General features: G+C 44.2%; 1 protein-coding gene across 2 annotated transcripts in view; it reads right to left on the bottom strand.

Moving 5' to 3' along the window:
* USP42 (ubiquitin specific peptidase 42) overlaps positions 1-26,062 on the bottom strand; it is a 57,681-nt gene extending 31,619 nt beyond the window's left edge. The window contains exons 1-3 of one of the 2 annotated variants that reach the window (XM_025378388.1): positions 25,937-26,062; positions 19,504-19,753; positions 16,035-16,235 (exon numbers count right to left, since the gene is read on the bottom strand). In XM_025378388.1, the coding sequence (XP_025234173.1) occupies positions 16,035-16,235; positions 19,504-19,744 (442 nt within the window). In that variant the 5' untranslated portion in view covers positions 19,745-19,753; positions 25,937-26,062. The remainder of the gene's footprint in view (positions 1-16,034; positions 16,236-19,503; positions 19,754-25,936) is intronic. The other variant, XM_025378389.1, reaches the window with a different exon arrangement.
* Positions 26,063-26,280: the final 218 nt, after the last annotated feature.

Raw genomic sequence — 26,280 nt, 5'->3', positions numbered from 1 at the left:
GTCTCGGACTCCTGGGCTCAAGTGATCTGCCCTCCTCTGCCTCCCAAACTGCTGGAAGTGTAAGAATTATGATCATGTTTTGACATTCTAAAGATCTTTCTGGCTGGGAAGAGGCTGCCCCTCAGGCTAGCCAATTCTTTTTTTTTTTTTTTTTTTTTTTTTTTTTGAGGCGGAGTCTCGCTCTGTCGCCCAGGCTGGAGTGCAGTGGCGGGATCTCGGCTCACTGCAAGCTCCGCCTCCCGGGTTCCCGCCATTCTCCTGCCTCAGCCTCCCGAGTAGCTGGGACTACAGGCGCCGCCACCACGCCCGGCTAGTTTTTTGTATTTTTAGTAGAGACGGGGTTTCACTGTGTTAGCCAGGATGGTCTCGATCTCCTGACCTCGTGATCCGCCCGTCTCGGCCTCCCAAAGTGCTGGGATTACAGGCTTGAGCCACCGCGCCCGGCTGCCAATTCTTAGAGGTAGCAAAGGGCTCAGCGTTCGTGCAAGCCTTTGCTATACAGACTAACCAATCCAGAGCCCTTCCTTCTCTATTCACCTGCCTGTGCACCCCAGGAGGCAACACTCCTCTGCCCTAACCATCTCAGGGCCAGGTGCCAGGCAACTCTGGGCCACGCCTGTGGCTCAGAGCCCACTGAAATTATTCAAACCAGCCAATCCCAAATTCTTCCCCATGCCCTACCCTGCTTTTCCCACGGAAACCTCAACGAAGGCTCTGGCCAATAATGCCTTCCCCTTGCTCCTGTCTTCTGCTTCCTGACCCCTCAGGGGTCCTTACCACATGGCCCTGCATGGCGTGACATGTGAGCATAAAATCTTTGTCTTCCTGAGCCTCTCCTGTGTCTCCTCTTGTGGCTGCACCTGACCAACCATCTCGTAAAAGAATACAAAAGACATTCAAATACCACAGAAGAACTATGGCCTCACCTCTACCCACACCAGCAAAAGCCAAGAAAACAGCCTAGACTTACACTCAACAGGCTGTAGCAAGGCACCCTAACCCACACTGGGTTAACGGTAGAGAAAGCAGACTAGGAGCTGGGACTTGCAACCATACTGTATGAACAAACCCTGTCCCACCCCATGTTGTTAGTGACAATCACATGGGGAGCCCAGATTTCCACCCACCCAATAGTAAAAAGCCACCTCTACAACTCTCCCCTACTATGGCCTCCACAGCCCCTGGTGAGGGTCAGAGTCAGGACTGTCACCGTCACTCATTGGTAACAAAACCACTCCTACTGGAGTGTCCGTGGAGACCATGTGGGGAGCAGGAACTTCCACTTCCACCCAGCAGGGACAAAGATCCCCAATTCCCACCTGGGGTGCCAACGGAGGCTGAGTGGGGAATGTGGGCTTCTACTCCATCTGACATCACTTCCTCTGCCAGAGCAGTGTCAGAGCAAGCTGGCTAAAACAAAGGTTAGATAAGACTCAGTGTCTTATAAGATAATACCAAAATATCCATGGCCAGGCGTGGTGGCTCATGCCTACAATTCCAGCACTTTCGGAGGCCGAGGCAAGAGGACTGCTTGAGCCCAGGAGGTGGGGGCTGCAGTGAGCCATGATTACACCACTGCACTCCAGCCTGGACAACAGAGTAAGACCCTGACTCAAAAAAATAAATTGTTTTAAAATCCAGCTTTCAACTAAAAATCACTCATCATACCGAGAACTAAGAATCTCTCAAACAAAAATTACAACATTGCCTGATATGGTTCTAAATGTATACAGAAGAAAAAAAAAATTTTTTTTTTGAGACAGAGTCTCACTCTGTCACCCAGGCTGGAGTGCAATGGCACGATCTTGGCTCACTGCAACCTCTGCCTCCTGGGTTCAAGTGATTCTCTTGCCTCAGCCTCCCAAGTAGCTGGGACTACAGGCATACGCCACCACACCTGGCTAATTTTTGTATTTTTAGTAGAGATGGGGTTTCACCACGTTGGCCAGGATGGTCTTAAACCCCTGACCTTAGGTGACGCCCACCCCGGCCTCCCAAAGTGCTCGGATTACAGGCATGAGCCACCGGGCCCGGTCTTTTTTTTTTTTTTTTTTTAGACAGAGCCTCACTTTGTCGACCAGCCTGGAGTGCAGTGGCACGATCTTGGCTCACTGCAATCTCTGCCTCCTGGTGGTTCTCCTCCCTCAGCCTCCCGAATAGCTGGGATGACAGGTGTCCGTCACCATGCCCGACTAATTTTTTGTATTTTTAGTACAGATGGGGTTTCGCCATATTGGCCAGGCTGGTCTCGAACTCCTGACCTCAGGTGATCCACCTGCCTCGGCTTCCCAAAGTGCTGGGATTACAGGCATGAGCCACCACGCCTGGCCTAGAAGAAACATTTTTAAACAATTATAACTAGTGGAGAGTAAAGGACATAGGGAAGTAATGTTTCTATACTTCCCTCAAACTAGTAAAATGACAATACCAGTAAACTGTGGTAAGTTGTGTGTGTGTAAATGTGGTCCCTAAAAGTGACCACTAAAAAGGCTCCAGGCACAGTGGCACACGCCTGTAATCCCAGCATTTTGGGAGCGTGAGGCGGGCGGATCACCTGAGCCCAGGAGTTTGAGATCATCCTGGGCAACATGGTGAAACCCTGTCTCTATAAAAATTAGCCAGGCACGGTCGCACACACCTGTATGTAGTCCAAGCCACTTGGGAGACTGAGACAGGAGGATCATTTGAGGTTGGGAGATTGAGGCTGCAGCGAGCTGAGATCGTGCAACCACACTCCAGCCTAGGTGACAGAGTGAGACCCTGTCCTCGACTCACCCCCAAACAAAGATAGACTCAAGTAAAGCAAAATGATGTAATTTTGAAAAATATTTTCAAGTATTCAAGTAACCCACAGAGAAGCAAGGTAAGAAAACAAAGATATACAAAAATGAACAGAACCAAAAACAAAATATTAAATGGTAAAATAAGCCTTAAGTCTTAAAATATCAATAACCACCTTAAAGGTAAACCACCTAAACAAATGAGGGTGAAGGACACCCAGCCTAGAGTAGCAGATAGTTAAAAGACACAGATTGACAAAATGGATTGAACAACACAACCCAACTATATGCTGTTTACAAAAAAACTCACTTCAAATGTAATGATACAGGCAGGCTGAAAGTAAAAGGATGAAAAAGATATGTCATGCAAGCATTCATCAAAACAAAGCAGGGAAAAAATTTTATCTGGGCGTGGTGGTGCACACCCGCGGTCCCAACTGCTCCAAATGCTGAGATGGAGGATTGCTAGAGCCCAGGAGTTGGAGGCTGCAGTGAGCCATGATCACACCACTGCACTCCAGTCCAGGTGACAGAGTGAGACCTCATCTCAAAGAAGAAAAAAAAAAAAAAAGCAGAGGCCAGGCACAGTGGCGCACACCTGTAATTCCAACACTTTCAGAGGCCAAGGCAGGAGGATCACTTGAGGCTAGGAGTTCGAGACCAGCCTGGGTAACACAGCGAGACCAAATCTCTACAAAAGTAAAAAATAAAAAAATTAGCTGGTCATGGTGGGACATGCCTGTAGTCCAAAGCTAATAGGAAGACTGAGGCAGGAGGATAGCTTGAGACCAAAATTTTGAGGATGCAGTGAGCTATGATCACACCAATGCACTCGAGCCTGGGTCACAGAACAAGATTCTGTCTCAAAAACAAAGAAACCAACAACAACAAAAAAAGCAGGAACGGTTAAATTAATAAAGAATAAAGTAGACTTCAGGAACATAGTAAAGATGTTAATCCCCCCAAATTAAGACACAAGCTTAGTGTACTTCCTAGCAAAATCCCAGCAAAATATTTTGTATACAGAAGATTATTTTATAATTTGTAATGAAAAGCAATGGAACTAGAATAGCTGAAACTATTTTGAAAAATAAAGTGGACGAAATCATTCTATCCGATAACAAGACTTACTACATAACTACAGTAAGAAGGACTTGTGTAGAGTGGTAGACACACACGTCATCACAACAACAGAAACCTGGAGACAGACACACAAATATGCCCAAATGATTTTTTTTTTTAATTACAAAGATACAAAAGCAATTCAATGGAGGAAAGACAGCTTCTTCAAGAAAATGACGCTGCAGCAAATGATATCCAGAAAAAAAAATTCAGCTTAAACCTCGCAGTTTCTACAAAAATTAACTCAAAATGGATCGCAGACTTAAATGTAACACATAAAACAATAAAACTTACGGGAAAAAATCTGCAGGATCAAGAGCTAGGCAAAGAGATCTTAAACTTGACACTAAAAGCACAATCCATTAAAGGCTGACCAATTGAACTTCACCAAAATTAAAAACCTCTGTCTGTAAAACATCCACTAAGTGGATGAAGACATTTTACAGATGGGGAGAAAATATTTGGAAACCACATATCCTCAAAACTTGACAGTACAACAACAAATAACTTGATAGAAAATGAGGGAAAGATACAGACACGTTTCACCAAAGAACACAAACAGATGGCAAATAAGCACATGAAAAGATGTTCAACACCTTTAGGCATTAGGGAAATGCAAATGAAAGCCACAATGAGTTATCACTACACACCTACCAGTACAGGTAAAATGAACACTAGTAACAACAGCAAATGTTGGCAAGGATGCAGGGAAGCTGGAACTCTCATATATTGCTTTGGCAGTTTCTTATAAAATCAAACATGCAACTACCATATAACCCAGCATTTGCAGTCCTGGGCACTTATCCCAGAGAAATAAAGACATGCTGACAAAAAGAATTATATACACTCATGTTTATAGCAGCTCCACTCACCATATCCCAAACCTAGGAACGACCCGAATGTGCTTACCGCAGCTCTCCACTTAAGATATCCCAAAACGCCGGGCACGGTGGCTCAAGCCTGTAATCCCAGCACTTTGGGAGGCCGAGACGGGCGGATCACGAGGTCAGGAGATCGAGACCATCCTGGCTAACACGGTGAAACCCCGTCTCTACTAAAAAATACAAAAAACTAGCCGGGCGCGGTGGCGGGCGCCTGCAGTCCCAGCTACTCGGGAGGCTGAGGCAGGAGAATGGCAGGAACCCGGGAGGCGGAGCTTGCAGTGAGCTGAGATCCGGCCACTGCACTCCAGCCTGGGCGACAGAGCGAGACTCCGTCTCAAAAAAAAAAAAAAAAAAAAAGATATCCCAAAACTAGAAACAACCCAGATGTGTTTACTGCAGCTCCACTCACATATCCCAAAACTAGAACAACCCGGATGTCCTTTAACGTAAAAGTAGTTAAAGTGTGGCGTTATCAGGCCGGGCACGGTGGCTCAGGCCTGTAATCCCAGCACTTTGGGAGGCTAAGGCGGGCAGATCACGAGGTCAGGAGATTGAGACCATCCTGGCTAACATGGTGAAACCCTGTCTCTACTAAAAATATTTTAAAAATTAGCTGAGTGTGGTAGCGGGTGCCTGTAGTCCCAGCTACTCGGGAGGCTGAGGCAGGAGAATGGCCTGAACCTGGGAAGTGGAGCTTGCAGTGAGCTGAGATCCGGCCACTGCACTCCAGCCTGGACAACAGAGCAAGACTCCGTCTCAAAAAAAAAAAAAAAAAAAAAAAAGACACTGTGGCGTATGGATACCATGAAATACTACCTACCAATGAAAGAATTAATACACGCAACAACCTGGATCAATCTTGAGAGAATTACACCAGGTGAAAAAGCCAATTCCAAAAGATTACATACCATATAATTCACGTAACATTGTTGAAATGACAAAATCATAGAAATGGAGAATTAGTGGTCACCAGAGGCTAAGGGAAGGCAGGGACACAAGTGGGCTTGGGAAAGGGAAACATGATGGGTTCTGTAGGCGATGGAAATGCTCTGTATCTTGACCATATCAATGTCACTACTGTGCTTGTGATATTCCATTACAGTATCATCACTGGGGGAGGTTCAGTAAGGGTACATGGGATTTCTTTGTATTATTTCTTACAACTGCATGTGAATCTACAGTTACCCCCAAATAAAACGTTGAGTTTTTTAAAAAAGCAAAATAAAGACATTTCAAACCAAAAAAACAAAACAAAACACTGAAAATCAGTAACAAAGTAAAATAATCCCTGCCCATAAAAAAAAAAAAAAAAAATAAGAAAGGAAAAAAACCAAATGGAAAGCTGGAGTCTGGATACATAAAAAGGAATGAAAAGCAGTGGAAACGGTAAACAAGTAGGTAAATAGAAATGATTTTTAAAAAGCTTTAAACTATCTAAAACAAAACTTTTTAAATGAATTTAAAGGAAAAAATAATACAACAATGCATGACAACAATAGCACAAAGATGGGAAAGGAAAGATGAAGTATATTATCAAAATGTTCTTACACTACATGAGAAGCAGAATATTGTTATGTTTTGTTTTGTTTTTTGTTTTGAGACAGAGTTTTGCTCTTGTTGCCTAGGCTGGATTGCAGTGGTGCGTTCTTGGCTCACTGCAATCCCCGCTTCCCAGGTTCAAGCGATTCTCCCACTTCAGTCTCCCAAGTAACTGAGATGACAGGCGCCTGCCACCACGTCAGACTAATTTTTTGTATTTTCAGTAGAGACGAAGTTTCACCATATTGGCCAGGCTGGTCTCGAAATCTTGACCTCAAGTGATCTGCCTGCCTCAGTCTCCCTAAATGCTGGGATTACAGGCATGAGCTACCATGCCCAGCCCACTCCAGTTTTCTTATGATTCATGTTAGCGTGATATATTTTTTTCCATCTTTTTATCTTTAACCTATTTTTGTCTATATATTTAAAGTAGATTCCCCCCCACCTTTTTTTTTTTTGAGATGGAGTCTCGCTCTGTCACCCAGGCTGGAGTGCAGTGGCGTGATCTCGGCTCACTGCAACCTCTGCTTCCCGGGTTCAAGTGATTCTTCTGCCTCAGCCTCCTGAGTAGCTGGGACTACGGGTGCACACCACCACACCTGGCTAATTTTTGTATTTTTAGTAGAGATGGGGTTTCACCATATTGGCCAGGCTGGTCTCGAACTCCTGACCTCGTGATCTGCCTGCCTTGGCCTCCCAAAGTGCTGGGATTACAGGCGTGAGCCGCCGCGCCTGGCTAAAGTGAATTTCTTATAAATAGCTTGTTAATTTGATCTTGCTTTTTATCGAGTAGTAGCCTCTGCCTTTTTTTTTGAGGCATTATACCTTTTACATGTAATGAGATTATTAGTATGATTGGGTTTAAATCTACCATCTTGCTGGTGTTTTTTTTTCCTATTTGTCCCATTTATTCTTGGTTGTCTTTTAAAATCTTTTTTTTCCTGCCTTCTTTTGGATTGATATATTTTAATCTGCTTTATTGGCATATTTTTGATATTTTTTTCATGGTGATTACTTTAGGTTATATCTTTAACTTATCAGTTTACCTTCAAATAATAATCCACTTCTCAGGCTGGGCACCAGTGGCTCACGCCTATAGTCTCAGCACTTTGGGAGGCTGAGGCGGGCGGATCACTTGTGGTCAGAAATTCGAGACCAGCCTGGCCAACATGGCAAAACCCCGTCTCTACTAAAAATACAAAAATTAGCCAGCTATGGTGGCTCATGCCTGTAATCCCAGTTATTCAGGAGACTGAGGCAGGAGAATCACTTGAGCCCGGGAGTCATAGGTTTCAGTGAGCAGAAATTGTGCCACTGCACTCCAGCCTGGGCAACGGAGTGAGACTCCGTCTCAAAAAAAAAAAAAAAACAGGCTGGACGCAGTGGCTCACGCCTGTAATCCCAGCACTTTGAGAGGCTGAGGCTGGAGGATCACCTGAGGTTGGGAGTTCGAGACCCCATCTCTACTAAAAATACAATAGTTAGCTGGCATGGTGGTACATGTCTGTAATCCCAGCTACTTGGGAGGCTGAGGCAGGAGAATCACTTCAATCCAGGAGGCAGAGTTTGCAGTGAGCCAAGATCGTGTCACTGCACTCCAGCATAGGTGACAAAGTGAGACTCTACCTCAAAAAAAAAGAAAAAGAAAAAGAAAAAAGAAATGAAAAAGAAAACTGGAGTGGCTTATTTTTTTTTTTTTTTTTTTGAGACAGGGTCTCATTTTATTGCCCTGGTTGGAGTACAGTGGCATAATCATAGCTCTCTACAGCCTTCAACTCCCTGGCTCAAGTGATACTCCCACCTCAGCCTCCCGAGTAGCTAAGACTATAGAAGCACACCACTGTGCCCAGCTAATTTTTTAATGTTTTATACAGACAGGGTCTCATTTGGTAGCTCAGGCTGGTCTAGAACTCCTAGCTTAACCCACCCTCCTGCCTCAGCCTCCCAAAGTGTTGGGATTATAGGTATGAGCCATCATGCCCAGCTTGGGGTGGCTAAATTTATCTCAGATGAAGTAGATTTCAGAGCCAAGAAAATTACTTGGGACGAAGGGTCATTTCATAAATGATAACCAAGTGAGTTCATCAAGAGGGCATAACAGGTCAGGTGCAGTGGCTCAGACCTATAATCCCAGCACTCTGGGAGGCCGAGGCGGGTGGATCACCTGAGGTCAGGAGTTCAAGAGCAGCCTAGCCAACATGGGCAAAACCCCATCACTACTAAAAAATACAAAAATTAGGTGTGGTGGCACATGCCTGTAATCCCAGCTGTTCAGGAGGCTGAGGTACGAGAATCACTTGTACTTGAACGGTGGAGGCTTCGTGAACCAAGAGCATGCCACTGTACTCTAGCCTGGGTGCCAGGAGTTCAAGGCAACTGTCTTGAAGTCAGGAATTTGAGACAAGCCTGAGCAACTTAGCGAGACCCTATCTCTATTTAAAAAAAAGAAATTAGGCTGGGCACGGTGACTCATGCCTGTAATCCCAGCACTTTGGGAGGCTGAGGCGGGCAGATCACAAGGTCAAGAGATAGAGACCACCCTGGCCAACATGGTTAAACCCCATCTCTACTAAAAATACAAAAATTAGCTGGGTGTGATGGCGTGCACCTGTAATCCCAGCTACTCAGGAGGCTGAGGCAGGAGAATCGACTGAACCCAGGAGGTGGAGGTTGCAGTGAGCCAAGATCGCACTACTGCACTCTGGCGTGGCAACAGAGCAAGACTGTCTCAAAAAAAAAAAAAAAAAAAATAGCCAGGCATGGTGGTGCATGTCTATAGTGTCAGCTACCTGGGAAGCTGAGGTGAGAGGAACACTTGAACCCAGAAGGTTGAGGGTGCAGTGAGCTATGATGGCACCACTGCACTCCAGCCTAGGCAACAAACTGAGTGAGACCCTGTCTTTAAAAAAAAAAAAAAAAAAAATTGACACACGACATATCAACATGTTTGGGATACAACTAAAGTACCACTCATAGGGAAATTTATAGCATTTAACACTTACATTGGAAAAGAAGAAAGATCTCAAATCAAATGACCTAAGACTCCACCTTAAGAAACTGGAACAGAGCACATTAAATCCAAAGTAAGCAGAAGAAAGGGAATAATGACAATAACAACAAACGTCAATAAAACAGAAAACTATAACAATGAAACCAAGAGCTCATTCTTTGAGAAGATCAGTAAGATTAAAAACTTCTTGTCAGATTGACCAAACAAAAAAGAGAGAAAGCTGAGTATGGTGGCATAATCCCAGCACTTTTGGAGGCCAAGCAGGGAGGATCATTTGAAGTCAGGAGTTCAAGAGTAGCCTGAGCAACATAGTGAGACCTCATTTCTACAAAAATAATTTAAAAATTAGCTGTGTGTGGTGATGTACACCTCTAGTCCTAGCTACTCAGGAAGCTGAGGTGGGAGCATTGCTGGAGCCCAGGAGGTGGAGGCTGCAGTATGATCTTGCCACTGTACTCCAGCCTGGGCAAAAGAGCAAGATCCTGATTTCTAAGAAACAAAAGAGAGAAAAGAAGAAATTAAATATGTAGTTTAAAACCTGTCCATGAGAAACTGCAAGGCCCAGATGGCTTCACTGCTGAAATCTACCAAACATTTAAAGAAGAAATAACATCAATTCTGTACAAACTCTTCCAGGAAATAGAAGTGAACAAAATATATCCCAACACTTGCCATGATGCCAACATTACCCTAACGACAAAACAAGAAAAAAAAAGGCATTATAAGAAACTATAGACTAATAACACTCATTAAGACAAAATTGTTTATAATTTTAGCAAATCAAAGCCAGTAATACATAGAGTAATGTATCATGACCAAGTGTGAGTCATCTCAGGAATGCACAGTTGGTTTAACATTCAAGCATCAAACAACTCAACCTGGTAAAAGGTATCTATGAAAAACCTACAACACCATGCTTAATGGTGAAAGACTGAATGCTTTTCCTCTAAGGCTGAGAAAGAGACTTGGATTTTTACTCTTATCACCTCTATTTAACAACGTAATGGAGGTCTCTTAATCAGAACAAAACAGCAAGAAAAAGAAAAAAAGAACCTACACAGACTGGAAATGGAGAAGTAAAATTATCTTTATTCACATATCACATGGTTGCATCTATAAAACACTAAGGGATCTTTAAAAAAACTACTAGAATTAGTAAGTGACTTAAGCAAGATTCCAAGATATAAGATCAAAATCTGAAAAACATAGTATTTCTATAGGCTAGCAATAAACGATCAGGAAGTTGAAATTTTAAAAATAAAATACCCTTTGTATAATAGTTAATGAAAATATTTATCCCAGCTGGGTGCAGTGGCTCAACCCCTGTAATCCCAGCACTTTGGGAGGCCAAGGCAGGTGGATCACTTGAGGTCAGGAGTTCAAGGCCAGCTTGGCCAACAGGGTGAAACCCTGTCTCTACTAAAAATACAAAAATTAGCCAGGCTTGATGGTAGGCACCTGTAATCTCAGCTACTCATGAGGCTGAGGCAGGAGAATTGCTTGAACCCAGAAGGCAGAGGTTGCAGTGAGCCAAGATTGTGCCATTGCACTCCAGCCTGGGCAATGAGAAACTAAAGATGGCCTAGGCCAGGCACAGTGGCTCATGCCTGAAATTCCAACACTCTGAAAGGCTAAGGCAAGAGGCTGGGCACAGTGGCTCATGCCTGTAATACCAGCACTTTGGGAGGACGAGTCAGGCAGATCACTTGAGGTCAGGAGTTTGAGACCAGCCCGGCCAACACTGTGAAACCCCAACTCTACTAAAAATACAAAAATTAGCTAGGTGTGATGGTGCATGCCTGTAATCCCAGATACCTGGGAGGCTGAGGCAGGAGAGTCACTTAAACCCAAGGGGTAGAGGTTACAGTGAGTGAAGACAGTGGCACTGCACTCCAGCTTGGACAACAGACTGAGATTCCGTCTCAAAAAAAAAAAAGGGCCAGGCGCGGTGGCTCACACCTGTAATCCCAGCACTTTGGGAGGCCGAGACAGGTGGATCACGAGGTCAGCAGATCAAGACCATCCTGGCTAACATGGTGAAACCCCGTCTCTACTAAAAATACAAAAAATTAGCCAGGTGTGGTGGTGGGCGCCTGTAGTCCCAGCTACTCGGGAGGCTGAGGCAGGAGAATAGTGTGAACTCGGGAGGTAGAGCCTGCAGTGAGCCAAGATCGCATCACTGCACTCCAGCCCGGGCAACAGAGCGAGACTCCATCTCAAAAGAAAAAGAAAAACAAAAACAAAAACAAAAAAAGGCTGAGGCAAGAGAACTGCTTGAGCGCAGGAGTTCAAGACGAGCCTGGGCAACATGGTAAGACTGTTTTTACAAAAAAATAAAGAAGTAGCTAAGTGTTGTAGCACATGCCTGTAGCCCTGGCTATTCACAAGGCTGAGGCAGGGGGATCCCTTGAGCCAAGGAGCTGAAGGCTGCAGTGAGTCGTGACTGTGCACCACTGCACTCCAGCCTGGGCAACAGAGCAAGACTGTCTCAAAAAAAACAAAAAAACAAAAAAACCAGGCCTAAATAAATAGGTATACCTTGCTTGTGAGTCGGAAAATAATATTGTTTAGATGTCAATTCACATCAAATTGATTTAAAGATTCAGTACAGTCCCAATCAAAATACCAGGAAGATTATTTGTAGAAATTCTCAAAGTGATTCTAAAATTCATTTGAAAATACAAATGGCCAAGCAACCATGAACAGCCAGAACAACTTTTTTATTTTGGTTGACACAGGATCTCACTCTGTCGCGCAGGCTGCAGTGCAGCTGCAGATCATGGCTCACTGTAGTCACCACCTCCCGAGCTGAAGCGAGCCTCTCACCTCAGTCTCCCAAGTAGCTGGGACTATGGCGCTTGCCACCACACCCAGCGAATTTTTTTTATTTTTTGTAAAGATGAGGTCTCACAATGTTGCCCAGGCTACCGAGTAACTCGGAGAAAGAACAAAGCTGGAGAACTTACCTGGTTCCAAAACTTTTTTTTTGAGACAGCGTCTCACTCTGTCACTCAGGCTGTAATACAGTGGTGCAATCATAGCTTGCGGCAGCCTCAAACTCCTAGGCTCAAGCAATCCTCCTGCCTCAGCCTCCCAAGTAACGAGGACCAGAGGCATGAGTTCCCAGATGCAGCTAATTTTTTTTTTTTTGTAGAGACAGAGTCTTGACATGTTGCCCAGGCTGGTCTCAAACTCCTGGGTTCAAACAGTCCTCCTGCCTCGGCCTCTCAAAACACTGGAATTACAGACATGAGCCACTGAATTGGCCACAAAACTTTAAAATATATAGTAATCAAGATATTGTGCTATGGTGTCAAGATAAACAAGTGATCAGTACAACATAATAGAATCCAGAAATAGATCATATTTATACGGTTTACTGATTTTTTTTCTTCTGTCTCTGGTGCTTCAACCAACTGATTTTTGATAAAGGTGCGAAGACAATTTAGTGGCAAAAGGATTATCCTTCCAACAAACGGTGCTGGAACAACTGAACATCCATGTGCCAAAAAATAAACTTGCTCCATCTTCACACCACAAACAAAAATCAACTCAAAATGGATCACTGACCCCCCTAAAAAAAGCTAAAACTGTAAGACTTCTAGAAGAAAATACAGGAAAAATACTTGTGGCCTGTAGGTAGGCAAAGACTTTTTTTTTTTTCCGTGAGACATGGTCTTACTGTCACCCAGACTGGAATAAAGTGGCACAATCACAGCTCACTGCAGCCTCAACCTCCTGGGCTCACGTGATCTGCCCACCTCAGTCTCCCAAGCAGCTGGGACTACAGGCGCGCACCGCTAAGCCCAGCTGATTTTTGTATTTTTTATAGAGACAGGGTTTCACCATGTTGCCCAAATTGGTCTCAAACTACTGAACTCAAGTGAGCCACCAGTCTCAGCCTACCAAAACAGTGGATTACAGGCATGAACCACCACACCTGGCCTAATTTTTGATTTTTTTATATAGAGATGAGTTCTCCCTATGTTGCCCAGGCTAGTCTTGAAAACCTGGGCTCAAGTGATCTACCTGCCTCAGCCTCCCCAAGTGCTGGGATTACAGGCATGAACCACGCACTCAGCCAAGATTTCTTAAAACACCTATAGCACAATGAATTAAAAAAAAAAAAAATGAAATTTCCCAAAACAAAAAATGCACTCTATAAAAGACGCTGAAAAGAATCAAAAGACAAATCCCAGCCTATATAATAAAAGACTTATATCGAGAATATATAAAGAACTCTCTAAGCTCAACAATAAGAAAACCACCAGTTTTCAAATGGGCAAAAGATTTCAACAGGCATTTTTAGCAAAGGAAATATACAGATGGCAAATAACCACATGAAAAGATGTTCAAAAACAAAAACAAAACAAAAAAGAAAAGAGGTTCAGCATTATTCATTATGAAAGTACAAATTAAAACCCCAACAAAATACTACCACACTACACACCTATGGAGATGGCTAAAACTGAAGAACACTGACCACCCCAAGTATTGGGAAGGATGTGGAGCAAATGGAAGCATCATTCACCAGGGGTGGGACTAAAAAACACTGCAATCCCTTTTGGAAAGTTTGGAAGTCTCTTAAAATGTTAAAGTACACACCCACCCCAGGACCAAGCCATTTTACACCTAGATATTTACCTAAGAGAAATGAAAACATATCCTAACAAAGGCTTGTTTGCAAATGTTCATAGCAGCTTAATTTGTAATGGCACAAAGTGAAAAATGACCCAGATGCCCATCAACAGACGAATGGAGAAACAAATTGTGATCTAGCCATAAAATGGAATCCTACTCAACAATACGATGAAGTGATGCTACATGGCACAAATGGAATAATGTTGAAGGAATTATGCTGAGTGAAGGAAGCAAGATAATGTAAGAACATACACTGTACAATTCCACATAAGCAACATTCTAGAAAATCTAAACTAATTCATCTATAGTGACAGAAAGCAGATCAGTAGTTGCCTGGCAGGAGCGGATGAGGGTGGGGAAACGATGGAAAGGGTGATTTCAAAGGGGCATCAGGGAACTTTTGAGGGTTATGAACATGTTCATTAGCTTGATCTTGATGCTAGTTTCATGGGTGCATACAGATGTCAAAATTCATCAAATTATATATTTTAAATATGTGTAATTTGGTATATATCAATCACATCTCAGTAAAGCTGGGAAAAGAGAGAGAGAAAGAGAGGGAGGGAGGGAGGAAGGGAGGGAGGAAGCAAGCGCAAAAACTACCAGTAGCATAAAAGATAGGCACCTAATTCTGGACACCGGGAGCTTCTGAATTTTGTCTTGGTCCTCTCTCTTGCTGTCCAGGTGCTAGTGCTGGGTTTTCATCCACACCCTACTTTCATTAAGCGCAAAAGTGAGAGGAAAGCTGTCTGTGGGGAATGAATTATGGACTTAGAAAGAGAGAAAATGAGGGCAAACAGAACGTTCATTCTGTAATTTAAAACCCCTTGGTATAACAAACACCTCTAGGTAGGTGGTGAGATTCTAGGTGATTTTTCTTTGGTTTCTTTAAATTTTTCTGTACTTTCCAAATTCTTCACAAGCATTACTTGGCTCTTTGGAGGAAAAAAAAAAATCTGTTTTAAAATAACCAATTTATATTCTCCATTAAGTAAAGAACTATTCAAAAAGAAACCAAGGATTTTTTTTTTCTTTAATCCTAGTAACTAACGAATAGCACCAGAACATACACACATGAATCTGAGCCATTAATTTAGATCAAAGAAGAGGGAGACTGCATTTATAAAGAATGAAGGATATTTACAACATATGGAGAAGGCCAAAACCTCAAAAATGGATGTTCCAAATCCTGAAGGTTAATAGTCAACCACTGAGTTGGCTTCCATCTAATTAAAGACATTTTAATAAGTTTTAACTGATTTCCTGCCATGTATGTTGAAGATGAGGTTCTCAAATGCTAAAGGGAAAGTCTAGTCTGAATTCTAGGAGGTTGGGGGCAGTGGCGAGAAAGTCCCTCTCCTCTAAGGCTTACAAGCCTGTAAATGAATCAAGCCTTCCAACATGGTATAAATGCCAGGAGAGGCAGGATTTCTTAACTCTGCTTGTTCCAAGTTGCTGGCATCAGACTTTTGTTGTTGCTGTTGTTGAGACAGGGTCTCTTTCTGTTGCCCAGGCTGAAGTACAGCAGTGCAATCACAGCTCACTGCAGTCTCAACCTTCCGGACTCAGGTGACCTTCCTGCCTCAGCCTCCTGAGTAGCTGGGACCAGAGGTGTGTGCTGCCACACTAGTCTAATTTTTTTTTTATTTTTATTTTTAGTAGAGAGGGGGTCTCACTATGTTGTCCAGGTTGGTCTCCAACTCTTGGGCTCGAGTGATCCTCTCTCCTCTGTCTCTCAAAGTGCTGGGATTACAGGTGTGAGCCCAGCTAATGTCAGATATTTCTGTCACTTTTTTTTAGTAAGTGTAGAAAACCAACAAGGAGTTCAGAAATGCCAAATGCTGATAAAATGTTCCTTTTTAAATACCTTCACAGGTCCAATTAGGTGCAAAATGTTTTTTAAGCAACCTGAATACCAATAATGAATTCTCCTCCTTGGTTTCTAAAAGAATAAACCAACTTCTTAGTAATCATAGCACTCTTCACTTTCATTTCAGAGGAAAAAATGAAAGTAGGTTAGCATACTACAACTCTACAAACACAACGCAGAACACTTACATGTTTTGGAGTGTTCATGTGAGAGCATGTAATTGGCGAGAGGTGGTGTGTAAGTTAAACACTGCAGTGCTGCATTGGCAAAACAGGTATTGCCCAAATTCTGGAGCCCAGCTCCAACTCTATGAGTTTGCTGCCACTTAAGACAAATCTTCTCTGATGGGAAAAGAACTTTCTGTGGAGGAGCGATGCCATCACCTAGGGCTAGAAAAATAAACAAGAAAGAGTCAGAAACAAAGCTTTGCATACTGAAGCTAAATAAATAGTAACACTTGGTCAAACCTCAATCTGTTCAAGATCCGTAATCTCATGACCAGCCTGCCTGAAATACAGGGGGAAGAGGGACATTTTAAATGACAGAAGCCAGAACATGAGAAATTTTCAATGATCTGGTTTTTCCAATAAACAAACTGCAAGGACAGAAAGGGGAGAGGGTTACAGATTAAAAGAAACTTGAGAGATATATCTACCAAATGCAAAGTGTAGACTTCATTTGGATGTTGCTCTGAACAACTGCTTAAAAAATACATATATACACATTTTATGAATATTTTATGTATGTATATATTTATATATACATAAAACAACCAAAGAAATATGAATACTGAATGGCATTTTCATATGAAGACATTTTTGACTTTTAGAAAAAACTCTTTAGATGTATACACTAAAATACAAGTGAAAGATGAAGTATTGGATTTAAGATCATGTCGTGGGGAGGTAAGTAGGTGCTAGTATAACTGGCCATAAGTTGATAAATGTCAAAGTTGGTTGATGACCACATGAAAGTTCATTATGATTACTCTTTTATATCCACTTTGAACATTTAAAAAATAACACAATCAATAGAAAGAATGAGATAAATTTGACTCCTTGTAACATTTGCCATGGATGCATATTCAGTGCCATCATAACTGTCCTCCTTGTCATCTCATGTAGGGAGCCCTTACTAAGCCAAATGGTTGCAATTCTAATGGTTGGTACCGATGTCATCCCTATTTTACCATTAAGGAAGCGGGCTTTGAATTTAGGCTGTCAGGAACCACTGTACACACTTGTGAGTAGATTACCTGTGACCTGAAAAGGTTTTATCCATTTTGAAGATTATCAACAGATTACTAATAACTAAGTATGACAATGGAACTCAGCTGAAGCTCAAGAAACAACTTATTTAGGAAAGCTGAAAATCATCAATGGTAACACTAATTTTTCAAAGGCTTTGGCAGTCCCCCAGTGTTCTAACAAAAGGCTGAGACTGGGCTGGGCGCGGTGGCTCACGCCTGTAATCCCACCACTTAGGGAGGCCAAGGCGGGCGGATCACGAGGTCAGGAGATGGAGACCATCCTGGCTAACACGGTGAAACCCCGTCTCTACTAAAAATACAAAAAATAAGCCAGGCGTGGTGGCGGGCGCCTGTAGTCCCAGCTACTTGGGAGGCTGAGGCAGGAGAATGATGTGAACCCAGGAGGCAGAGGTTGCAGTGAGCCAAGATGGCGCCACCACACTCTAGCCTGGGCGACAGAGCGAGACTCCATCTCAAAAAAAAAAAAAAAAGGCTGAGATGCCACGTAGAATCATTCTCCATTTGAAGAGAGATATTAGTGGTTATTTAGGCAGGCGTAGGCAGGCTGCAGCTTGGTGGGGAAAGGAGAGCAAAATTAGGACAAAAGAAAGGATTCTGTAGAGAATGAGATGGGAGCCCCAAAGAAGGGCAGAGTGGGGAGATGTGAGTTAAGTCCTAAGAAGAGAGAGGAGTCCAAGCAACATGACAGGAGGTTGAAGGCCGTGGAGAAAGAGGTCCTGTGGGAAAGTGCTGCTGGAGAGAAGCCGAAGGACTTTCCACCTCTATGTGCAACATTCGATTAGGTTGTGTTTCATAATATAAACTTCCCCCTACTCAGAACACTTTCAGCAAGCCAAACTGCAACACCCACGCCCACATCACAATATGAAACTTACTGTTGTCTGGGCGCAGTGGCTCACACCTGTAATCCCAGCACTTTCGGAGGCCGTGGCGGGTGGATCATAAGTTTGAAACCAGCCTGGCCAGCATGGTGAAACCCCATCTCTATTAAAAACACAAAAAATTAGCCGGGCGTGGTGGCGCACACCTGTACTCCCAGCTACTCAGGAGGCTGAGGTAGGAGAACTGCTTGACCCCGGCAGGCAGATTGCAGTGAGCCGAGACTACACCATTGCATCACTGCATTCCAGAATGGGTGACAGAGCCAGACTCTGTCTCAAAAAAAAAAAAAAGAAATTTGCTAAAAGGACTCAAAACAACATGGCGATCAAACTACTCGAAGCCACGGGGTGTCCAATCTTTTGGCTTCCCCGTGCCACACTGGAAGAAGAATTTTCTTGGGCCACACATAAAATACACTAACACTAACAATAGCTGATGAGCCTTAAAAAAAAAAAAAAAAAAAAAAAAAAACCACAAAAAAACTCACTGTTTTTAAGAAAGTTTACGCATCTGTGTTGGACTGCATTCAAAGCTGTCCTGGGCTACACACTCTAAGCCAAACAACAATCTAACTAGGAAATTCTACTGTATTTCAAATCTTCATGTCCTCAAATCCAAAAGTCTTGAAGTACCAACTTAAAGTGTTAATGTCTCATTTATCTGGATGAGTTTTAACAAATGTAACCACATTTGTATCATCATAACAAATGTAACATTTGTGTTATATACTCTCTTTTTTTTCTTTTTTCTTTTTTCTTTTTGAGACAGAGTCTCGCTCTGTTGCCCAGGCTGAAGTGCAATGGTGCGATCTCGGGCTCACTGCAACCACTGCCTCCCAGGTTTATGCGATTCTCCTGCCTCAGCCTCCCAAGTAGCTGGGATTACAGGCACACACCACCATGCCTGGCTAATTTTTGTATTTTTAGTGGAGACAGGGTCTCACCATATTGGCCAGACTGGTCTCAAACTCCTGACCTCAGGTGATCCGCCTGCCTCGGCCTCCCAAAGTGCTGGGATTACAGGTGTGAGCCACCATGTCTGGCCTATCTGCTCTCTTTCGAAGAGCTTTATTACTATGAATGATTTTTAACTGCCAGGAAAAAAACAAAAACAAAAAAACTGGGCAAAGTTCATTTGTCAAAAGACAACCATTTTACAAAACATCTTCAAAATTTGTAAAAGTCATCTACTTAGGGAACTAGAATAACTACTGGTTAACAAGTTAATGTAATGCTTGCCCATCTCAATTCTCACCAAAACAAAGTTTACCCTTAAAAAAATTGGAATAAAAGAAACTAATAATATTCTAGTAACAAAAACAAGCTACTTTGTTGTCAAACACGGACAAGTAACAGGAAAACAAAGCCCATCGAGTAATGCAACTCTGCTGGCTACTCAGGTGGCCTCATGCCTTGCAAAATAAGCCCCTCTCTGAAACCACCAAGTCACCAACAGCATTTACACAGGAGTTTCTGGCGGTAATTCTCTCTTTTGAAAAACAGTACCTTGATCCTTTTGTGGTGATGGTTTTGATTTATCAGGTACAGATGAACTTGAATAAACTACAGCACCAGGTACTGGTCCTAAAGAAAGTGTGTGATTTGACACATCATTTAATGAAGACACAGCACCCCAGCTGGCAGAACCTGCATCCATGTCTCCAGGTGAGACTGCCTCAGAGCTGCCAGGCTGATTCTGATAGGCTGATGGGTCTGAAGATTCAGAAGCTTTGTCAACTATGGTCATTGTTCAACTCTGCAAAAGAAGAAAAGTATATATTTGCTTCATCAGGTGAGAAAAGCAATCTCCTTACCCTACCACTAGATCTTGGAAAATCGTTCCCAGTCATTTTAAAGTTATTTTCAAACATATCACCCAAATATAAAAACAATAGCACTTTCTAACATGTTTGTAATAATCTCCTTGGGACATTTAGCATCATGATAATCTGAATGTCAACAATCTTTATTTTAAAATCTTCAGTGAAGTATTTGATTAGAAGAACTTCTCATTTCATTTCATGCCCCCTAAAAGTCTGGCGTTTCAGTTTATAATTGGGCATTTCCATTTTCAATTCTATTTATTTACTAAGTACCTATATTTTCCTTCTCTACTGCTTAAAACTAGAAAAATTATACACAGAATATATTTGACTAAATCTTCAATTTGAGTATAATACCTCTGAGAAAAGCGTCAACTACACACAGAAAATCTAGACTTAATTTTGTGCTTAAAGTGCAAATGGCATCAAGTGAAGTACATAATATTTTTAAAAATTACAATTATAGAGATCTCACCTTTAAAACAAACCATTTTTCCTAAGAGGCCCGTTTATATGGAATGTATGACTTTTTAAACAAAACCCGTAAGCCATTACTGACATCAAACTCGAACACAAATATCTGTTACGAAAGGGATTGATTATAATTTTCTCTCTGAGTCCTATTTTAAAATATTAGGGCTAACAGTAATTGAGCATTTTCTATGTGTTGGGCATTGCATCAACTGCTGGACATACATTAACTTGATTTTCATAAGGAACCTATGAGAGATCAGACGGAATCCCCAGGGCCTATAAAATGAAGCAACTGTGACCCCAACGAGTCAGCAACCAGTCAGCAACTGGGACTGAGAGCCAGGTCCAGCATTCCCAGCCAGGCTTCCTTCTGGTTATGCCACCTTGTCAAAAGAATGCTGTTAGGGATATTTCTGAAAGTGCCCAACAACAGCCACATCTACATGCCACTCCTGTGTAGAAAACCTTTCAGGAGGCCAGGTGCGGTGGCTCGCGCCTATAATTCCATCCAGCACCTTGGGAGGCCAAGGGCAGATCGCTTGAGGTCAGGAGTTTGAGACCAGCCTGGCCAACATGGTGAAACCTTGTCTCTACGAAAAACAAAAATTAGCCGGGCATGGTGGTGCACACCTGTAATCCCAGCATTTTGGGAGGCCGAGGCAGGTGAATCACCTGAGGTCAGGCGTTTGAGACCAGTCTGGCCAACATGGTGAAACCTCATCTCTACCAAAAATACAAAAATTAACCGGGCATGGTGGCATGTGCCTGTAATCTCAACTACTCGGGAGGCTGAGTCAGGAAAATCACTTGAACCCAGGAGGCAGAAGTTGCAGTGAGCCAAGAATGCACCACTGACATCCAGCCTTGGTGACAAAGCAAGACTGAGTCTCAAAAAAAAAAAAAAAAAAAAAAAAGGCCGGGTGCAGTGGCTCACACCCCTGTAATCCCAGCATTTTGTGAGGCCAAGCTGGGTGGATCACTTGAGTCCAGGAGTTTGAGACCACCCAACATGGGAAAACCCCGTCTCTACTAAAAATATAAACACTAACCAGGCGTGCTGGCGCACGCCTGTATTCCCAGCTACTTGGGAGGCTGAGGCAGGGAAAATTGCTTGAACCTGGGAGTTCAAGTGAGACGAGATCACGCCATTGCACTCCAGACTGGGCGACAGAGCGAGACTCTGCCTCAAAAAAGAGAAAAAGAAAAGGAAAGGAAGAAAGAACATCTTTCAGGAGTGGCCCAACTGCCCATAGCACAACATTTTAATGCCTGGACTTAGCACTGTCTGACCTAATAACCTCTCCAAACACCCCTCTGTCACATTCCCACCATGCTGAAGTCTTTTTTTTTTTTTTTTTTTGTCACTGCTCTCTCTGGGCTCTGCGCATGCTGTTCTTTTCTCCGACTCTTTTCCATCCTTCCACCTCCAGCCAGTTCACACTTCCACTTCTCAGTTTACAATTTACTTCCTCTGGTACACTTTCCTTGACACTACCATTCCCCCAAGACTGGGTTAGAAACCCCTCCTCAAGGCCCCCACAGCACCCTGTGCTGATTTCTACGGCAGCGTGCTGGCATCTACTCCACAGCTGTTTTACTTGCTGCTCTCTACCATGTTCTTATTCACATTCTCTGACCTGGTATATGGAAAGCTTTCCATACATGTGAAGAACAACTTAATGAACAAAGTCTGGAAACAGAAAACTACTAGCGTTTGCTTTTAGCACCAGCTTGTGCTGAGTGATTTACATACAGTATCTCATTTGATCCTTAGAAAACTCTGGAGTAGAAATGGCCTTTAAAATTTGTTTTTAAAAAATATTGAGGCTGGGCACAGTGGCTCATGCCTGTAATACCAGCACTTTGGGAGGACAAGGCAGGTGGATCACGACGTCAGGAGATTGAGACCATCCTGACCAACATGCTGAAACCCTGTATCTACTAAAAATACAAAAATTAGCTGGGCATGATGGCGCGTGTCTGTAGTCCCAGCTACTTGGGAGGCTGAAGCAGGAGAATCGCTTGAACCTGGGAGGCGGAGGTTGCAGTGAGCTGAGATCGCGCCACTGCACTCCAGCCTGGCGACAGAGCGAGACTGTCTTTAAGAAAAAAAAAAAGGGGGGGGATATTGTAAAAGTACAAAAAAGTATTACCCATGCAATGAAGTAGGGATAATAAAATACCCATGTACTTTCCACACTGGCTGCTCACAATAACTTTCTGGGGTTTTTCTTTTTTGTAGAGACAGGGTCTCACTATGTTGCCCAGGCGGGTCATGAACTCCTAGCCTCAAATGATCCTCCTGCCTCTGCCTCCCAAAATGCTAGAATTACAGGCATGAGCCACAGAGCCTGGCCAAATTTGTTTTTTAAAAGCATCAATTTTGTTGTTTGTAATTTGTTTGTTCTGTTTTGTTTTGAGACAAAGTCTAGCTCTGTCAGCCAGGCTGGAACGCAATGGTGCCGTCACGGCTCACTGCAACCTTCTCCACCTCCTGGGTTCAAGCAATTCTCCTGCCTCAGCCTCCCAAGTAGCTGGGACTACAGGTGCGTGCCACCACACCCGGCTAATTTTTGTATTTTTAGTGGAGCTGGGTTTCACTACGTTGGCCAGGCTGGTGCAATTTTTAATTAGGGTAAGATTATCACTAGGGTAAGAATATCACCAAAAAAAAACCAATCTTAAAGTTTTTGAACTCAAGTAGAAATATAATAGATGCTTGTCAATTTCAACGAACTAAGAAAAAAAACTGAATTGAAATTTTAAATCAATAAAAGGTAGCTGACCCTCAATCAGGAAGAAAGCTTGAGCCTTATCCTCCAAATACAGTTTACATTTTTCCTCATCTAACAGTTAAAAGAAATTATGAAACAGTGTGGGGACAGAAGAAAAAAATGCAGGAAGAAAAGAAAGAAGAGGCCAGGCATGGTGGCTCACGCCTGTAATCCCAGCACTTTGGGAGGCCAAGGCGGGCAGATCACCTGAGGTCGGGAATTCAAGACCAGCCTGACCAACGTGGAGAAACCCCATCTCTACTAAAAAAACAAAATTAACCAGGGGTGGTGGCACATGCCTGTAATCCCAGCTACTCAGGAGGCTGAGGTGGGAGAATCGCTTGAACCCAGGAGGCAGAGCTTGCACTGAGCCGAGATCATGCAACTGCACTCCAGCCTGGGCAACAAGAGCAAAACTCCATCTCAAAAAAAAAAAAAAAAAAAAAAAGAAGAAGAAAGCCCAAATAGAGTTATAACAAATATAAGAAAAGGTTAATCCAGCCTTATTTACAGTAACACTAAACAGCAGCAAAAACCTTGATTTACAGGGGGATAAACATACCTTCAGAACAATCACTAACAAATGACGAAATAAAACCATTTTACTTGCTCCAATTACCTTTTAAAAGGGACAAAAGCCTCTTAAGTGAAAAAAATTTAAGGAAAGCACAATTCAAGGCATCGTTAACCATACAGCATTGTAACTGTGGAAAAACAAACCAAAACTACCCATTTGTCTTCATCTGTATCTTCGGCCAATGAAGTCTTGACCTAAAACCACCAGGCATCAAACTAAACTCCATCTGCTACACACATAACCTTTCTTGAAGCTAAACAATGTTATGTAGGACTCAAGATTCATATGCTTATGTGTTCTGCACTTTCAGTAAAGCTTCTAAATATTACTGTTAAAAATATCAAGACTTTTAAGCAACATCTTGTGATGATATACAAAAGTTACAAGAGCATTAAAAACAACAACAACAACAACCTACAGGTGAGGCATGGTGGCTCAAGCCTGTAATCCTAACACTTTGGGAGGCCAAGTCAGGAGGATGGCTTGAGCCCAGGAGTTCCAGACTAGCCTGGGCAACAGTGTGGCCCTGTCTCTTTAAGAAAAATAAAATAAAATAAAATAAAATAAAATAAAATAAAATAAAATAAGCTGGGTGTGGTGGCGTGTGCCTGTAGTCCTACCTACTTGGGAGGCTGAGCTGGGAGGACTGCTGGAGCTCAGGAGGTTGAGGCGGCAGTGAGCTATAATTGTGCCACTGTGCTCCAGCCTAGGCAGCAGAGGGAGATCTTGTCTCAAAAAAACAACACGAACATGAATCGAGGTTGGATCTGTGTGGAGGAATGAGACTTCACAAGTGTTTCCTTTGCTTTAAATACTAGTCTTTTACTCAAAGCCTTAAAATTCCCAGTCTCTTACATGGTATGTCTCCCTTGTTATCAAACGCTAGAATGCATTATTCTTTTTTCATTTGTAAAAAGAGTTACACTATTTAGACACTGTGGCACTCTACATACATTATGAGGTAAGAATGTCAACACACTTAAAAAGAAACTGTTACACTCTGCTTCTTCGTAAACAATGTAATCCACGTTCTTGTAGCATTTCCGTTATAAGAGAAAACACACACGCTTTAAAAAGACAAAACCTTGATCTTAATTATACTTAAGTAAACAAAACGACTGGCCTTAAACTTTACAAACCAAATACTTACTGTAGACTTGATTCAAAGATACAGAAAAGAAAGTGAAACTGACCCTAATTTAAAGCAAATAAGTGAAACTGATCATTCATCTCCCCTAGGCAATTTGAATGAGTAACATAGTAAAAAGAACTAGGTTTAAAATTTACAACTCTTCAAAACGTTTCCAGAGGCCACCAAAATGAGAACCTAGGATTCTGTGGTTACCTTGAAAAGGAGGCGTTAACTAGTTTCTCAAACAGTTTTGCTGTAAGGGTATTGATTTTACATAACCAACATGTTTTCCCATAAACAAGTGACCCCACGGCCTCCTAAGAGCCATTCAACAAAAGTCATCTCCACTGCATGCATATTAGAGGGGTTAAAGTCCTAGATGGGAAAACCTGTCCCGTCCAATTTTCATTTCCAACATCTGCAACGGATCCCCTGTCCCAGGTAAGTTGGCTCTTCCTGCCTCGAAGATAAAAAACGCTAGGCAGGCACACATGCTTTTGGGGACGCGCCGCCCGGCTTCTCCTCTCCCTTCGGAGTGACCGCTCTGCCCGGCGTGGGCACCTCGGCCTCTCCGCGGAGCAACCAGGTGGCCAGACCTGGGGAGGGGGCGCCCAAGGTGGGAAAAGTTTGTCTCTATTAGGGATGCAGTGGGGGCAGGGAGGCCGGCCCGGGGCTCTGAGGGGGCTCCGGAGCGGGAGGTGGCAGCCACGCGGGGGGCGGCGGGCGGGCCGGGGACGCCGGGCTCCGCGGTCAGCGGCCAGCACACGCCCACCCCGGCCGCCCCGAACCTCCCGCCTGCCTGCCCGGCCCCCGGGCCGAGGGGGCGGGCTGGGGCCGGGTGGGGGTGGGAGCGCAGTGTCCATGGCAACCAGGGGGCCTGGCCTCCCCGCGCAGCCCGGCTACCCCGGCGCCCGCCAGCCGCGGCCGCCGCCCCCTCCCCAGCGGCCTGGCCAGGGTGGGCGGTGGCGCCGCAGCCCCCAGCGCGGCGGGGTCCCGGGCGGCCCGCGGCTGTGGAGGGGGAGGCGGGCGAGGGGCCGCGCCAGCCCCCGGCGGGCCGCGCCGGCTGAGGGGCGGCCGGGCCAGCGGCTGCCCAGGCGAGCGGGGCGCTGCGCGGGCCCCATGCCGGCTTGCGGCGGGCGGGAAGGAGGCGGGAGCTTACCTGACCCGGCTCGGCGCTCGCTCCATCCCCCTCGGCCGCCGCCGCCGCCGCCGCCGCCGCACACAGCCCAGCCGCCCGGCGGGGGACAATGACGTGCCTCCATCCGGGCACCGCCGCCGCCGCCTCCGGGTCAGCGCCGCGCCCGCCGCGCCCCTCCGGGCCGCCAGGGGGCGCGCCAGGGCCGCGCCGGAACGCGCCGCCGCCCAGGGGCCGTCGCACAAGAAGCGCGGCGCGCAGCTAACAGGCGCGGCGAGTGTGGGAGGGGCCGTCGCCCAAGAGCCGTGGGCGAAGCCCGGCGTAGCGCGTCACCAGAGCGCCAGTCGGGCCGGCGGAGGGAGCGCGCT

The sequence above is a fragment of the Theropithecus gelada genome, chromosome 3, assembly GCF_003255815.1.
Source record: "Theropithecus gelada isolate Dixy chromosome 3, Tgel_1.0, whole genome shotgun sequence".
Lineage (NCBI taxonomy): Eukaryota > Metazoa > Chordata > Mammalia > Primates > Cercopithecidae > Theropithecus > Theropithecus gelada.
Note: the sequence above shows the minus strand (reverse complement) of the source record. Positions and strands in the feature narration are given on the sequence as shown.